We start from the raw sequence: 17,579 nt of genomic DNA, 5'->3' as shown, positions 1-17,579 counted from the left end.
AATAGTTTCCTACAGGTTTAGTTTATGAGAGATTTGCTAAATGCAGTTATTTAACCAGAAATCTTGCAGCCAAGAAGTTACGACTCTTATGCCAAGCCAGCAAAATTTTATTATGAAATTTTTAGATAGCAAGTTTGGCAAAACCTTAGATAAAACATTTTAAGTTTTGCTTTCTTATAAATAATTTTAAAAAATAAGCACATTTACACAGTTGCAAAAAGAGCCTTTGAGAAAGATGTTGATCAGGACATTATTCCTGTAGCTGACATATTTATTGGTCAGTCTTTTGATGAGGTCATTTTTACACCTAGTATTGTTAATGTGATAGATATGATCGCAATGATCCTCGTTTTACTACTCATTCTCTCTATTCTAATCATGGTGACAAAAGACAATCACTCCTCAAACAAGATCCTGAGAACACCTGTTTGTTTAGAGGGCTATTAGCAAAGCTGAAGCCACCTAAGTCCTTGTTTGTTATTTTGTAAAAACTGTGGTCCTGATGAGAAAATATGACCACCTGAGGTGCCTGCTGGTGATGAGTTATGCTGGCCATTATGTATAGCCCATCTTGTGCTGATCATTGGCATTAAATAATAAAATGTCCATATATGCATGATTGCATGTGTCAATACATACATACATACATACATACATACATACGTACGTACATACATACTGTTATTTTTTATTGTTATTATTATTGCAAATTGATAATCTTGTCCACTCAGCTTCTTGAAGCCTTACTCCCTTTGTGGTTGGATGGATGAGCAAAGTTTTTGTTGGCATCGTAGTGGAAAAATTTAATTTCCTTTCATTGACTATAGTAAACATTCAGCACACTGACTGTATTTCTGTTTTATTAGAAATCATCACTTTGAAATGACATTATCATGTAATAATTATATAATATCATTGTATGTTATGATCATCATAAATCATTGCAATGTAACATTGGAAAATGGGATATAAAACCATTGAAACCAAATGTAACATTCGTGGAATTTCCACATGACTGCTCTGAATCATTAAAAGTTCAGCTGAAAGGTAATTATCTACAACAGTCTCTCACTGTAATGTTGTTCTTTAGAGCAGTAAATGTGTAATGTACTATTGACAGTTGACATTGCAAAATACAAAGGTATAGGTGTGCTATCAAAACCACATTATTAAAAACTTGGGTCCATGACTCTATACGCATTAGTTGAAGGACTTCACTGTACTTGTAAAATTTAAAAAGAAGGACTACTATATTAAGGTTCTTCTTGTATTTTTTCATAGCTGGATGTGTGAATTCCCTCATTCAGGAAAGTCATCACTTCTGCCTTTTAGGCAAAGATCAGGTAAGGTTTACATTATGACAACAACAACAACAAAACAGTAGAATGAAACTGATTAGTCATTGTTTGTTTCAAGGTAATGCACGTACTTAAAAGTCAGATACAACTACAAACAAGATGGACCATGATCTGCCATTGCTTAATGTGGCAGTAGATCAGGGTCTATTCTGTTTGTTAACTGATTGCTACTAACAAATTGCATAGACCCAAATCTTTTAATTCTTTATGCAAGGGCAGATAAGTTTACAATTAGATCTGACTCATAAGCTAGTATGAGCTAGGACTTAATGGAAGATGGTTTTAAAGAAAAAGAGCTGAACATGTTCTCATTAAGCATTTTGCTAACACCCATATAGAATTGTAATTATGTATCCTTTTTTCTTGAAAATCAATTTAAACATTGCTTACCATGAATAATGCTTAAAATTTTACTAATACAGAATAATTACAGTAATCCAATTTACTTGTTTGTGAACTCTAACATCTCATTGTTCTCCCAATGGCCTTTTACCATAGTGGTCATTATATACGCTATCACTTCAGCCTGTTGTGCTATTAGAACCCACTGATAAACAACGCACCAGTGCTGATACATTTATAAGTTTCCTGGTAGCCTTTAAATATTTCTTTTTAAAACATCCTGTCACCTCATTCAAAGCCCTGTCACTCAAATGACACTTGTTCTTACATAATCTTGGGTATTGTTATGACTCTGTGGTCTTAAACTTAGTAACAGAAAAGAGTGATAACTTAGTAACAGAAAAGAGTGAAAACCAACAAGTTTTTTTAAAACTCAACAGATAATTTATTTCACTAGAATACAAAGTGAAAATTTAAAAAGAATTTACAGTATTGTAAATTAAATCCCAAATAGTTCTAAAAGTTCTATTACAAGGCCAAATATAATACAGAGTTCCAAATAAATTCCACTCATGTTCCGAATTAATTCCAGTTTTGAACATGCTGATGTGCCATTAGCCTTGAATGTGTTCGTGAGCCAAGAGTCTTGATGTATCACAATTCAGAATGTCCTTAAATCAATTCACAATAATCCCAAAATAATGATTTAGAAATATTATTAGGCACTTTGTAATTCCAATGAATAATTTAACTAAATAAATAAATCTTCCTAAATAAAAAACTGAACACAACAGTAAGACTGATTCCATTTTGGATGTTAATATAAGAATTAATAATTTTGAAGTAAACAACATTAATATAAAAAGCACTGACAAAATAACAAGTAGGCCCTTTAACTCAGTTACTGGCCAAGGTTAATCACAGAGTATAAATAAACATAACATATAGTCTCGAAGAAAAGCCAACACACAATACAAATTAAATATACATAACAGTATGCAATAAGATAGACCAGGATAATTACTCATGTAGCTGTTATATTTAGCATTTCCTTGACCTTACTGCTGGTGCACGGCATTTGATGCTGGTTTTGTCTTTGCACTGACACTCAGAGCAAGAACACAAAATTGTTTGATAAGTAAACCTGAACTTAAGTGGGTGTTGTGCTGTGAATTTCTCTTTTCTGCCTAGTAATAAAAGGAAAAATTTGTCTTCCAAGATAATTTTTTTATATTAAATCGTTTTACCATGTAAATACATATAATTTTGTTTTATTTCATTGACATTATTTTTTTCACTTTTATGATGATAACACACTTTTTCTAAAACATGTTATGATATTACCATGCATTTTTCCAATGCTGTAAAAACATTTATGGATATTTCACTTTATCTAATGTCCATTCTCCATTTTGCTACTCATTTGGATGTCTTTTTGGTACTGCATCATGAATGGAAATGATCTGTTGAAAATCAATGAAAATTGAATTAATTTACATGATGCTTGGTTTGATCATACATTTTTTGTGATGCATATATAATAATGACTGCATTTTTTTCCAGTATGAGCGGTATAAAAACTTTGCAGCTGAGGAATGCTTGCTACAGAGTGGAGGTGTCCAATGTCCTCAGCCTCACTGTGGTGAGGGCATGATTCTGGATAGTTCAGTGTCCAAGATTACATGTCCCAACTGCAGAGTAAGAATCATTTTCACTCTCACACATGATATTAATTGCATCAGTTTAATATATTTGACCAGTTTACAATACAGGCAAAATGACATATTTAATCACTGCCTGCCCAGCTTATAGCTGCATAGAGAATTTACAGATTTCAATCTGGGGAATATATGACAGATTATTTTTAATTTTTGTATGAAGAGGGGCATGACATTTTATGGAAATAGTGTCCTGGCCCCCAAATGGCTTGAGGAAAAAACTCATTGTTCTGAGAACTACTTGTAATTATATATATCTTGTTAGTTGAAAAAATAAATATTTTGAGATAAAAGGAAAAAATATTCAGTTCAGAATGAAACTCCCAGGTCCTCCCCACCCCCATCCCACTGGTTGGTCAATTTTATTAGAGATATTGTTAATGAGACTGAATCCTTAATCACATTCTGTTTTAGAGGGGTTCACAGCTGATGTGTTTTCTGACAATTTAAAAATGTTATTCAAGTTCAAGATTGGAATTCATAATACATGCGGCATACACCTCTATTTTGCAGTCTTATACTGTTTGGCTGTGTGTATACCATCATGATTTGTAGGGGTGATTATTCAGGGACCTTGGAGTAGTTTCACATGTTTTTTGGACACCCCAAAGGGCAATTCACCTAGAGTATGGGGGAGACCCAGTCTAGATCGTCTCATAAACTTTGGTGTACTCTTATGAATTTTGTCCTGTCAACTCACTTTTGGTTAGAGTTATGTCCCCTGACAATCAGCTTGAATGTCTTTACATGAAATGTTGCTTGCAACTGGCATAAGTCAAGAATTAATAAACATTTTCTGATGACATTGGTGTAAATATTGTCTCAAAGATTTGCATGTTCTTGTGTGGGTTTTTGTCTAATTATATTTTAGACAGAGTGTTAACTCTTGTCAGTTAACTTCACATCTTTTCCTAAGGATGTTGCTTGTAATCAGCATATGTAAAAAAAACATCAATAGTTTGTGTGATGTGTATTTTATGAGTTTTCTCTCATTTACTCCAGTGTGGACAGAGCTATGACTCTTTTGATTAACTTCATTTCTTTACATGGGACTTTACTAATCAGAATAGCTCAAGAACTATTTAACATATTTGAATACAATTTATGAAGACCATTGTTTCTTTGACGAAGATATGTCATTAGTGGGTTTTGTCATTTCTACTTCATTTTGGACAGAGTAATATGCCCTTGTGTGGAATGTTGCTTGTAGTTAGCACAGCACAAGCAACAAACTTATGCAAATTTGACTTTACTTACAATTGTTATTCTGTTGCTAATTTGTTAATTATATTTAATTGTCCAGGAATAAATTTTACTCTTATATAAATTCCTTGTTGAGATTTTTTTCTCATGTTGACTTTTTTCTTCAGTTTAAGTTCTGCAGAAAGTGTCTGTCTGAGTATCATGATGGTGAATGTCATGCAGTTCAGAATATGGAGTCTTATGCAGCGGTATGTTCTTTAATTTTCAAGACACTTTAGTCTTGAATGTATTTAAATTTGTAGTTAGTAAAGCTAAGAACCCTGCATATGTTAGAATACAGTACAGATCATGAGTTTCATTTCTGAAGCCATCGTCATGGGATGTGTAATCCTCTCCATGATCACTGTTTTTAAGCTCTGCAATGGAGAGGTAAGAACCTAACAAGTCACCACCACAGCTCAGCAGGAACATGTGTGTCTTCACTGTGGAGGGAACTGGTAGATATTATTGGTTCACACTTGAAATCCTAATTCATAAAGGCCACCCATGGAAAGACTAAGATGTAAAAGTGATTTAGAGTTTGATACCAAATGAAAAATCAGTCTTGATGTTGATTATATATGTGGACAATATAAAATCATTTCAAAAGAGCCTTGTATATTTAATACACGTGCATTTAGAAAAGATTGGTCTGTTTCTGTTTGCCATTATTGCTCATATAAAAAATGTATGTAGATTTCTCTTACATCATCATCAGTGGAAAGAATTTATCAGAGACACTTACAGTATACTTTTACTTTATACAGAGAAATCTGAATCGATTAATGCACTGATTTGGCAAGGGGCGCATCTTTTCAGCTTCTCTTAACTCTTTACCTTCTGCTAATGCATATATGCGACCATAAAAATAGCCTTGTAACCCCAGAGACGCATATACAAGCTGCTAATAATACTCTCTCTGTCCTGGCTGGCTCATACATGCATTTCCGGTCAAGGTTTGGGAAACCCCAGATACGCATATACACATTTCATATTAAAGCTTTGTATTGGATGAAATTACAAACATCCATTCTCTTTTATAATATTTAGCCAATGAAAATAGTCCTTACATAAAATGATGAACGTATTCTGTTAGTAGTTTTACAGCATATAAGCAGGAAATTCTATTGAAAACGAGGTCAGTGGTGACAGTAGAACAAAATGTCAACATTCATGTATTCCACGACGATTCTAATGAAGTTTTGAAGGATTTGAAAGTGATGATATTGATTTTAACCAGATTCAAGATGAAGGATTGGACATTAGTACAAGTCCTGTTTCGACACCTGACATGTCAGATTTATATGAATCCGAGGATGAAACGCGAGACAATCAAATCTGGTCGGAACACGCGAGACCGGTAAATGTGGACAACTTTACAGCAATTTCAGGGCCACCATTTATTTTAGAAGAAAATGCAAGGGAGATAGATTTCTTTTTATGTGCTTCAGGTAGTATCATAAAAAATTACCAAATCTGCAATAAAATAGTGGACACATTGGTGTGCAAAATAGTGGTGAGAAAAGTAATCTAATATACATTTTAAACACAGAAATATTTAGATATATTTTTTTATTATAAATATGTGAATATAAACATTGATTCCTGTGGATTATATGTACTTGTTGGTGGAAATGAGTGGCACAAAACATTGATAAATATATAAAATTTTATTTTTCATTAAATTACATAGTTTGCATGGGACAAAATTGATACAGAAAATGTAGACAGCATGTAAATAACTCAAGATGTTCTCACTCAGGCAGCTATTATGATGCTCTGGGGTTCAGCCTACAAACAGCTGCTAGAAGGCAGGCTGCTTATCAGGCTTAGTAGCCAGGGCAGCAAGTACTTGCAGAAGGTAAAGAGTTAAATGGCATCAATTGATCCCATTGTTACAAAGGAAAAGTAATCCAGTGATATATGGACAGTAAAATTCCAAATGATAACCATATTTATAATAAATAAAAGAACAGAATACACTCTGAAATGTGAACCACATGCTTTGTCCTTAAGCAGTAATGTCTAAATTTGTAACATGTTAAAGACTACCAGGTATACCTCAGTATCCAGAATTTTTCTCCTCTCTCTCTCTCTCTCTCTCTGGTGCTAATTCAGTGATGTGCTTTTTTAAGTTTACTTATGTATAGGATGTGTAGCTATATAAGCTACTGTACTGTGGGTCATTGTCGATATTGCATTTTGTTAAATATATTTCTTATACAAAGAAATATGTAAAGTGTGTTGTACAAAACATACTGCAATAGGTGAACCTAAAATACCATCTCCAGTTACCATTGCACCTGTATTTGTCAGCCGTTTCATGGAAATGGGATGGTGAATAAGTCTGCCCATGCCTTTAATTTGTATGTCACTTGGCCATAAAACCCCAAACCAGGTGTACGTCGTGTGAAAAATTTCAGTCCGATATCCCAGGTTGAGTATGTACTGTTTAGTCATAGTTTTAGTAAAAGTATGCAAGATCATGTAATCCAACTCCACATTTCTATCCCTTAAAGAAGTATAATTGTTTTATTCACTATTGTCTCCCTCCTTTTCTGTTATTCTTGCAGTTTAATTAATTTTACATCTTTTCCTAATCGTGGTTAATTTAAAATAATGAACTTCAAATTCAGATGTCATACATTTTTCAGGAACCACTCATTACATACTCTATCTGTCTGTCTTTCTCTCTCTCTCAATGCTTATGTTATTTATTTTTTAAACAAGATAGCCCTGTATATTTACATGTACCTAATAACATCTTCATATACATTGTAACTTTAATGTTGATATATCTGCTTCCGAGTGAATACTTGAAGAGAATTATGCTTTACCAATTTCTTGATGCATTTTATTTGATAATGGCTGCATATGAAATTTCCACATCCAGTATTTGGTTTTGTTTGCATAGGGATTTTTTTGGGGGGGTGCATGTATTTTGAAAATGTGAACATAGATTTACAGCTGTCATAAGCACAGTTTTACATTGCCTATCTCTGTGACAAAAGAATTCATTGATTTTGATAATTGTATGTTCAGTAGATATTTAGCTGATAAGAACAGCACTAGTTCATGATAATCTATTTTTGTGATGTTGATCTATATGGAGATACTTATTCTGCCCTGCTCACAACATACCCCCACCTCTCTCTCTTTCTCTCTCTCTCTCTCTCATTTTAATACTTTCATTACAAATATATTTATTATACAGTTTACTTTCATCTGGCTTCTTTCATTCTGCATTGTTTGTTTTTCCACAACCAGCAGACATGGGTTTACTGGCTTTTTTCATGTAATGGTTTTAGGGACTTAGTCTAAATATATCACATTTTAACAGTCAAAGAATTGCATTTATTATTATTAATTATTCAATGAGAAATTGTGTATCATTATGATAATGTGGGATTTTCAAAATTAAAAATTCTGAAAATTAGATCTACTTTGCAGTATATGGTATCAATAGAGTTTGCACATCATTACATGACATTAATGCTATCTAAAATTCGATTTCAAAAACTTTACAAAAAAATCAAGGTTCATTAATTTATAAGGGCAGTGACATATATAACTCATTGCCCCACATAACTCATTGCCCCACCATGCTCTCTCAGTGAAACTCTTTAGTGTCTACTTGCTTTGGTAATAAACAGTAAATCACACCCACTTTACTGACACAACATCCATTATCTGGTGATGGTCAGATGTGCCTTCATGAGAAAGTGTGGTGCCAAGCTGTTGTCAGCAAGAAGACAACAAGGCAATACCATTGGGACACTGGAAAGATGGTTCAGAGAGGTTATCTTAATCGTCTCTAGCTCTTTTCACATCCATGTTGATGCATGGAGAAACAATAAATCATGCAAGCTGTACTGTAGTCAAGAGTGTACTTATTTTTTCTTCAAATAATATGAATTCTCTTTTCTTTCATGGAGTGCCCATTTTTATAGATTGTTGTAAACCATAAATTATAAAAATTATCAAAAAATACATGAATTCGTGGTATACACTGCCGATGTACATGATTATTATAATGAGATCGGGTAATTAAGCCAATGCTTGTTAGAACACATATAAAATGATTTTTGCAGTCATCAATTTTAAATTCTTCTTTATAAAAGTCCTGACTATTCTCGCATTTAAATATGTCAATATGATTGCTTGTCATATGTGCTTTGTGCTTAATTATAATTCTTCACAAGGTACATGTAATATGCTTTGAGATGTTAATTCTTCACAAGGTACATTAACTTCCTATGCTGAGCACCAAGCAAGCAAGCGGCTAGTACCATTTTTTTTTAAAAGTCTTTGGTATGACTTGTATGGGGTCCAAACCAACAACCTCTCACATACGAGGTGTATGAAATAACCACTTAGGTCACCGGAGCAGTCAGAAAGGAATAAACATGCCAGTAAAAAGTAATGGCTCAAAAAATTTAAAATAACATCATGAAATTTCTTGCCAAAAAACCCACTCTCGTTTTAGAAATTGCTTTGATGTTCTTTTTTCTTGACAGCATTTATGTACATGACAGACTTAAGAAGGCTTATATCCATCTTTGTGCTTGCAGATCATGTCTGTTGACAGTGAAAGGGAGCTGAGATCCAGGTGGGATGCTGAATCAACTGAATTCATTCAGAGGTCAACTAAAGCATGTCCCAATTGCAGAACCAGGACAGAGAGATCAGGTTGAATTTTCTTGACAAATCAGTTTAAACACACTTCAGCGTAATTTCCAGTTATGAGTTGATTAGTAAAAAGAGGTTTATCTCAAGTTGGAAGACATAACATGTAAAATATCCTTTTTTTTATATTTAATATGTTATGAATATTAAAAGCATTCTGGGCTGTTTAAGAGTGCAGTTTATAGAGAATTATTTTCACCTTGTATTCTAAAGATTTTACGTCTTGTATACACCTGCATTTTGGCAGAGCATAGTTTTCTATGACCATGCACAGCACCTGCCTTTGCCAAGAATTACAGATTAAGTTTTGTTGACAGAAAAAGAAGCTTATCAAGTTTTGTATGAAGAGGTTAAGGTCACTGACTGAAAGCAGAAAAATGGTTTCTGCACACTGACATTACATCTACATCACAGACCTGAACCAAACTGTGTAAATAGCTAGCATTTTATAGAAGGGGAAGAGAGAAAAACATCTTGATTTTTGGGTCAATGGTCAGATCACTGTAACTGTAAGAAGAAAAATGATTTCCACACAATAACATTACTTCTACATTACAGACCTGGTCCAAATTTTGTGAATGGCTTGTACTTGGGGTGAGGATGAGGCCTACTAATTTATGAGTTGATGCATATAAATTTAAGTACACAACCATGTACCTTCATCAGAGCTTGTGAATTACTTTCATGTTGGATAAGGAAAGAAGTCTACTGATTTGGGAGTCAAGAGGTCAAATTCACTGTGGCTGAAGAAGAAAAAAAAACACCATGCATAATAACTTTAGGCCAAATACCTTATCAAAGTAAAGATGATATACCTTGACTAAAAATTTGAATTACTGAGACTTATTGGTCAATAATCTCCAAGGTCAACCATGCCCCACTTGTACTTGTGTAGAGGACTGTTAAAGACAGGGCGCTATTCATAGTACTCTGGTTTGCCTTTGTTTTATATGCCTTTTTGCTTCCTACCATATTTTTTTGGTCCATCCATTATTTTCAGGCCAAAACTCCAGTACGTTTACAATGCTTCCCATTTCTGGAGCAAAACTTGTTATGCTGATCCAATTATGCTTTCTAAACACCAACTACCTGTACGCAAAATCATTGACAAATAATTGGCTGTTTGGGATGTAGATGACATCACGTTGTTGTTATGCTTTTTATTACCCCCACCCCACCATGAATTCATGTATATTTGTCACTTTGTCCATCTCTCTCTCTATCCATACACAGTTTCATTTCCAGAGCAAATTCGTCAAACCATTCAAGATATTTCAATCCTAGCTTGGTACGCATATCAAGCAATTTGTGTCGATGTGCCTTTTCATACTTAAATTTCAGCTAGATAGAATCTTGTGAACTCTGTTTGTCTTGTAGTTAATGATGGATTTTTGTCATACTTGCTACAAAACATTGTCATGAAAATGTGCAGACTGACCAGTTATAGTGCTTTCATGCTTTTTTTAATGAGATGTTTTGGCTTGTGGGCAAGTAATCTCATGGTTGTTTTAAGTTCAGACTCTTCTATAAACATGTTATCATGAAGTATGGTCGGTAGGCTGGAGAGGTAGAGGTACATTTACTTGAGCAAATCACTCACCATTCCTTTTGATTTTAATAGTGCTGTGGTAGCTCAAGATGTAGAGCATTAGACTTGTAATGGAAAGGTTGCAGATTCAATACCTGCCCAGGTCAGCCTGGTCAATATATCCTTGTTTATTCACATAAAAAATGCCTGGCAGAAATTGAAAAGTATTGTTAAAGCATGACATAGTGAAGAAAGGTTTATGATGGAAAATATATGCAAGATTGATACACATTTAGTTAAGCTCATGTTTCTTTTCATGTGCAATCATGAATGGTAATCATGAAAGATGGCATAGACCTTGATCCAAGGGAAATAAATCTGACTTTAACTGAAAATATCTATTGCAGGTGGTTGTATGCACATGCAATGTTCACGCTGTCAAGAAGAATGGTGCTGGATGTGTGAGAAGACCTGGAACAGAGAATGCCAGGGCAACCACTGGTTTGGCTGACTACATCAAACTTCAACTAACTTCTTCATAATTTCATCTTCAGCTTGTGGTTTTGGATAAAATTTGTTGAGAATAATTCAGAAATAGCCAAAGACATTAAACTTTAAACTTGTTAGTGTATTTTGGGAGAAATGTAAAAAAACTAACAATACCTACTAGATTCAGAGCTATTGAATGGACGCAAGTGTGAAAATGAGACACTGACCCATTGCAGAGATCCCTTATTATATAACATGACGTGCAGTTTAAAGCGGCTGAGGTACTGCTAAGTAGTTAGTCTGGTTGCCTAACTCCACTAAATCTAACATGAAACCCAGATCCATATCAAACACGGATGAGCCATTTATCTAGATTTTACCACAGTAGTCATATTTCCATAATTTTTGCTTTTATTCTGGCCTATAATTTAAGGATTATTTTCGTATGACTTAAGACCAAATCGTAACGGTTGGCAAGTCTGGTATTGTGGTATCCCGCTACCAGATTACAACATAATGTAGTATACCACTATTAGAATTCAACTATGTAGTATCCCACAACCAGAATTGAACAACATGAAGAATCCCACAACCAGAATTCAATATCATGTAGTATTCCACTACCTGCATTCATCATCATGTAGAATCCCACTTCCTGAATTCATTATGTCATGTAATATCCCTTAACCAGAATTCTTCATATACCCAGTCCCAACATTTTGGTGGCCCTTTCACTCTGAACACAAGATTCATTGGACCTTGTAATGGACACAGTTGCCAGTAATTAACTGGATTCTTTAGCAAGATTACAAAAGCAAAACTATTGATGATATTTATTAGTTGATATTTTATTTTCATATGAACCATACACATAGCTGCCAACCTTCCAGGCTCCCAATTAGTGAAAATAGGGATAAAAAGTCGTGAATTTGGACATGAATTCGTGAAAAATACGATGACAATAACTCCATCCACTCTGACTACTCCGACCATCAATACTACACTATATCAAGTTCGCAAAATAAAAATAAAACACTACATATATGCAGAAATATTTATTTATCAAGACATGATACTGTGGCAGGCTTGAACTTCCTCAACTGCTTGATCGTAAATTTGTTTTCTAAACAGTTCCGACTTCTTGCCTGCTGGTAGATCTTTGGGACTAAAATTGTTGACAAATTTTCTGCAGCTAAGGAGGCCCTAAACTCTGTCTTTTTTTTCCTCACTAAAGAAAATACTCTTTCGCTGTCACTGTTGCTGTGAGGAATGCACAGGAGCTGCAGCATTTTTGGTTCTTCCACAGGAAAATTTGGAATCGATTTTCGAGTCCGGGAACATGTGTCAGAACAAATGTTTAGCATGGTCTCCAGCTGATAAAGGTAGATTGTGTTCGACACAACTCACAAATAATGCTTAAGCGTTGGTAGCCTGCGGGTCTTCCGCCAATGGTTTAAAATATTCCAGAGCTGAAATCTGCGAATTCTTAATTTTCCCAACTTCTACGTGTTTTTTGCAACCGACATTCTTCCTCACATTGTCTCTGTGATGGCACACTGAGTGCAAAAAGCATTAATGAATATCAATGTTTAATGGCAGAATGCACGGCCAATTTTTGATATATTCCAAATTAAACTTCACTTTTTTGAGTAATCCATTTCTTTTTCCTTAGTGGTGAAGATATTTTCAAAATCTTACATGCGATGCCGAACGGTAACTCGAATCAGTGTTTTTGATGCATGCGCGGAGCGAATTTCCGGTTAGGCCCTAGTTTCTCTCAAAAGCACTTGTAAAACTACTCTTATACATATAGATTAAAATAGGCTAAAATGCTTGCGACCGGGCCAACTGTACTAATCGGCTGTAGATCTACTAATATCGTGACCAGCGGTACCAGACCGTTTCGGCAACTACAAATATCACGACTAGCGCTTAACGGGAAATCGGTTATTTTATTAAAGATTTAAAATAATTGAGGATCGGAAAATTCGTGAATTTTTGTCTTACGGCATGAATCCATGAATCGCTGAAAAAGTCATGAAATTCACACCAAATTCGTGAGGGTTGGCAGCTATGCATACACAATTCAAACCTGTCCTCAGTTCCACTCAAGGCTTTTGGAGTGTTAATAAATTTGTATGTAAATTTAATGTGTATTATTATTCAAATGACAGACTATATATGACCTAATGACTCCATAGGTACAACATGTATGTATAGAAGATACACTCCATTCACATACCATAATCAGTGTAACACCCATACATGCCTTATTATGCATGTCCCTCATTTAGGTCAAATCTTGCACATAAAGTGTCACCTCTAACTGCACATCTCGATCCTTTCATGCCTCATATATTAGCAGTGTTGCTTCTATGATTTTTTTTCAAAATTGAGAAAATATGATTCATACTGAAGAATGAGTTTCAAATGATTATAGCATCCTCAAAACAAGTAAGCAAAAGCTTATTGTGTGATTTTATTGTATGTAAGCGATTTCATTGACTTGTATATCTGATCCACAATTTCAAAAATGTTTGCCAATTGCAAATGTTTTTCTTTTTGATGTTCATGTATGTTAAACTTAAAGGAGACTAGAAATCAAAATTTTCCTTTTACGTATGTAATTCTCTACAGATTTTAATTGGACTGTCATGTTTATAAATTAAATATCGTAAGCGGGTAGTGATTTTATTGCATGGAAGATACCACGATTCCGTAAATTCCCGAGTTCTTCCGAGTTTTGATGAGACGACAGATCACCGTGACGCAATACTAGCCAGTCCTCGAATACAAACATATACATTGGCGATCGAGGAAGACGGAAGGAGACCACCTTTGGGTTGCATATTCAAAACTTGAATCTGCAGTCTGATATAATAGTTTATGTGCTGTACTGGTCAGTGCTAAAAGAATTTTTTTAGGCACAGGCCCCAGGCTGGTGACTTAAATAAACTCAAGCCCTGACTGAAATTCCACCAGACTGGACAGTTCATACCTGTCAACTCTCAAGCCGGGAGAAAAACCTCCCGATTTTGGGGGTATTTCCTCATCTACATCCCGATCTCGTAATATCTCTAAATTTTTCGCAGCGAAGTCCCGATTATTACATTATGTCTGTCAATTTTCATTTGTCAGAAGAAAAAAAAACAACCCCAAACCATTTATAAATAGATATAACGTATGCAATCCACAGTCTAAACTGCCACACTGCAGACTTCGTAGTGATATGACTGAAAAATTGTTAAAGCTACGTTAAAAATTCAAATCACACGCACACACGTCTAAATCTGGCACTGGACGAAATAATTAATACCACACAAGTTTTTTTCTTTTTTTTCTTCTTCAGTAAATAGAACGTGAAAATTAAACATTATTCAAGTAAATTTCAGATGTTTTTAAACAACTACAACAGTACTATAGTATACAAAAATTAAAAGAATACAATTGTCACCAATTAGCTTAAATGAATGATCACTGTGAAATTTTCTCTGCAAACAAAATCGCATCTCCATTTCCGCCAAAGAAACTCAGCCAGTTAACACCTGACATTCCTCTACCGTATATATAAAGTTTAATTACCATGATTAAATTACAAGGAATAAAACAAAATATACCATGCGGTATATGTGGCCCTAAAGAACTAATTCTGAATAAATATTTTGTTCAGCAAACAGTGTTACATGCATTAAGACTTAAACCTGAAGTCCATGGCATCGTAAGTAACAACAAAATAGGCATCGTTTATTTTGGCAATCAATTGCTGGTGCTTACACATACACACACTGTCGAACATGGTTTCTTTGAAGTATGTCCGAAGGGCAGTCCTTTTCACAAGATCAATGCAAGGATAAGGAGTCTGTTCATTAGTCACACCGGCTTTATTGTTTGCGTACTTAATTCAAAACTTTAGCTATTTTGCAATTTAGCCAGAGCTGACCAGAATATGCAAAATGGGCTTGTCCTGGGGGAATAATAAGGCGTATCACATGGAGAAAAGGTACGTCCCATGGGCGCTTGCACATTAGGGCAAGGGTTGGGGGTTGGGTCAATAGTCTCCCCCCCCCCAGTTTCTATTGTCAGCCATTTAATGTGAAACTTTGACCTCTTTTCTTTTAATCGCTGCTATTTAAACTGCCCAAATAATAGTTTTATATCAGTTCCAATCACTACAGATTACCGTTTATACATACTACATGTATACAATGATTTTTTTTTTAAAATTTGTAATTTTTATATGATGACTGAAAATTGTGTTTTCTCGAAACACGAAATGGTTTAGAATCTTATTTTTGGCTAAGCCTCCATTTGATTAAAATCAAATCTAAATTTCACCTTGGACAGTAGTGATTTGTTGTGCCGTGTTAAGGCATGTATGTCAACATCTTGAAAATACATTTATACATTTCACCAGCGCGAGCAAAGTTTCCTCAGGCAAACAATTTTTGTTTCGACAAGCCTGACGGGCACCTCACTTTGAATACAGGATGGGCCAGAACTAAAACCAGAGGGGACCAGGGTGTTGGGCTATCAGATTTATTTTTAGCACTGCTGGTGTAGATAAAAGATCTGTGAATTGATTGTTGCATTTTGTGGTCACTTACTCGGCCTTCTGCCTATTTTCGTAACTCGAACGTTTAACACTTTTCCCAGGATTTAAAATATTCTACGTTATGTCTGGAACAGCGCCAACTTTTAGTCTAGGCCTAGCATTTGCGTATCCTTGAGCTGCCATTTTTTCAGAATCCCTCTCGTAACAGTCCTTTGAGAAATGTAATGAGCACAGAGTGCTGTATGGTGTTGCTTTGAAATTGACTCGTTTGTAATAATGTATCCATTCTTTTCATTTATGCCTTAATCTTTCGGAAAAGAAAAAAAAATGTTGTCCACAGGCTTTTCTTAATGTTCTATTACACCGGTAAGCAACGCAAAACGGTATTGTCTTTTACTCTGGCAACTCTCACTTGGGCTCCTGGAGTCGCTACTATGACGTCACATCCCGAAAGTAACCGAATAGGCGCGGAAATTTTGCATACGAGGTCACGGAAATTCAGCTCCTAGAAGATAGGCCAATATCTTAATATTGGCATTACGGTCGCAGATGATACTTCAGAATAAGGTTTTCTGCTATAGTACTTTTATTATTATTCTATATTTCCATTGGTTTCTGGTCTCCTTTAAGGGTAATAAACTGTATAGTCATGAAATAAAGGAATTTACATAAAAATAAAGCAAGAAACACGAGGAAAAAGAAATCAAACTTTTTAAAAGAATTTTTTTAATGACCCATATTGTTGTGGACTTGAGCAATACCAAAACAACAAAAGTTCAAAAGAAGATTTACTCAGGCCAGTATTAAATGATGTGCTTGAAATCCTTTTAATGGCTTCCACTGGATATCTACCACATCATTAGCTGAATTTATGTGCCTAACTAGTGTACTGGTCCAATAGTTTGTACATCCTACAGTAAAAGTTTGTCTGGAATGGAGATAATTTTGTCAATTTCATTCCCATTCTTTTGAATCTTAAAAAAAAATATCCTGCATTCAGCTACAGAGTTTGTGCCAGCATCAATCAGACTGCAGTACTTTCGGAACATGTTCATCCAGTTTTGGTCAGTTTATCATGAACTGTGGGATTCCTGCAACACTGTATTAATGTTTAAATACACATATGCGTAATAATGGCTACAAGGTGTAGATTAAAAGTAAAGTCTATAAATGTAAAAATAATTGCACAAAAATCAATAAGACAAACCCTTCCATATTAAATGTAAACATGAAGTATTACAAGATAACAGATAAATGGTAAAGTTCTATAAAATTTAGATAATAAAAGATGAATGAGTAGGGTCAACATTTGTTCTGTAAACCACATTCCTCCAGAATGTCCAAAATTTTCTTGCATGGTATATCCTTTTAAAGTTCTTTAATTGAGTTCACACTGAAGAACCTATGACACACAGCAAAAGTTGTGGGAAGCACAAAATACACCCAAAACAGTACAGTCTTCTCAGAACCTAACATCACCATTTGAGGACTGGATCAGTTTCAGAATGGCTCTTTTGTGTTTTATTTGATAACCATATTGGTTAAGATAATGAACTTCAAGACTGGAGAAGAAAGGGAACTAAATATTCTGGTATGTACTTGCATGTGATGGTAACACTGATTTGTAACCTCATGAAATGTACCTCAAATTATTTGTATAATCT

At 34.6% G+C, this 17,579-nt stretch overlaps 1 protein-coding gene across 1 annotated transcript in view; it reads left to right on the top strand.

Annotated features, from left to right (window-relative positions):
• LOC149801246 (E3 ubiquitin-protein ligase parkin-like) overlaps positions 1 to 17,208 on the top strand; it is a 42,132-nt gene extending 24,924 nt beyond the window's left edge. Inside the window, exons 7-11 of the mRNA XM_089955322.1 lie at positions 1,282 to 1,343; positions 3,264 to 3,398; positions 4,789 to 4,869; positions 9,232 to 9,349; positions 11,282 to 17,208. Coding sequence (XP_089811448.1) covers positions 1,282 to 1,343; positions 3,264 to 3,398; positions 4,789 to 4,869; positions 9,232 to 9,349; positions 11,282 to 11,385 — 500 coding nt within the window. The 3' untranslated portion in view covers positions 11,386 to 17,208. The remainder of the gene's footprint in view (positions 1 to 1,281; positions 1,344 to 3,263; positions 3,399 to 4,788; positions 4,870 to 9,231; positions 9,350 to 11,281) is intronic.
• The last annotated feature ends 371 nt before the right edge of the window (positions 17,209 to 17,579 follow it).

Source organism: Sinohyriopsis cumingii, chromosome 4, assembly GCF_028554795.1.
Source record: "Sinohyriopsis cumingii isolate HCF-2022 chromosome 4, ASM2855479v2, whole genome shotgun sequence".
Taxonomy (NCBI): Eukaryota; Metazoa; Mollusca; class Bivalvia; order Unionida; family Unionidae; genus Sinohyriopsis; species Sinohyriopsis cumingii.
This window is presented reverse-complemented; position numbering and strand designations above follow the sequence as displayed.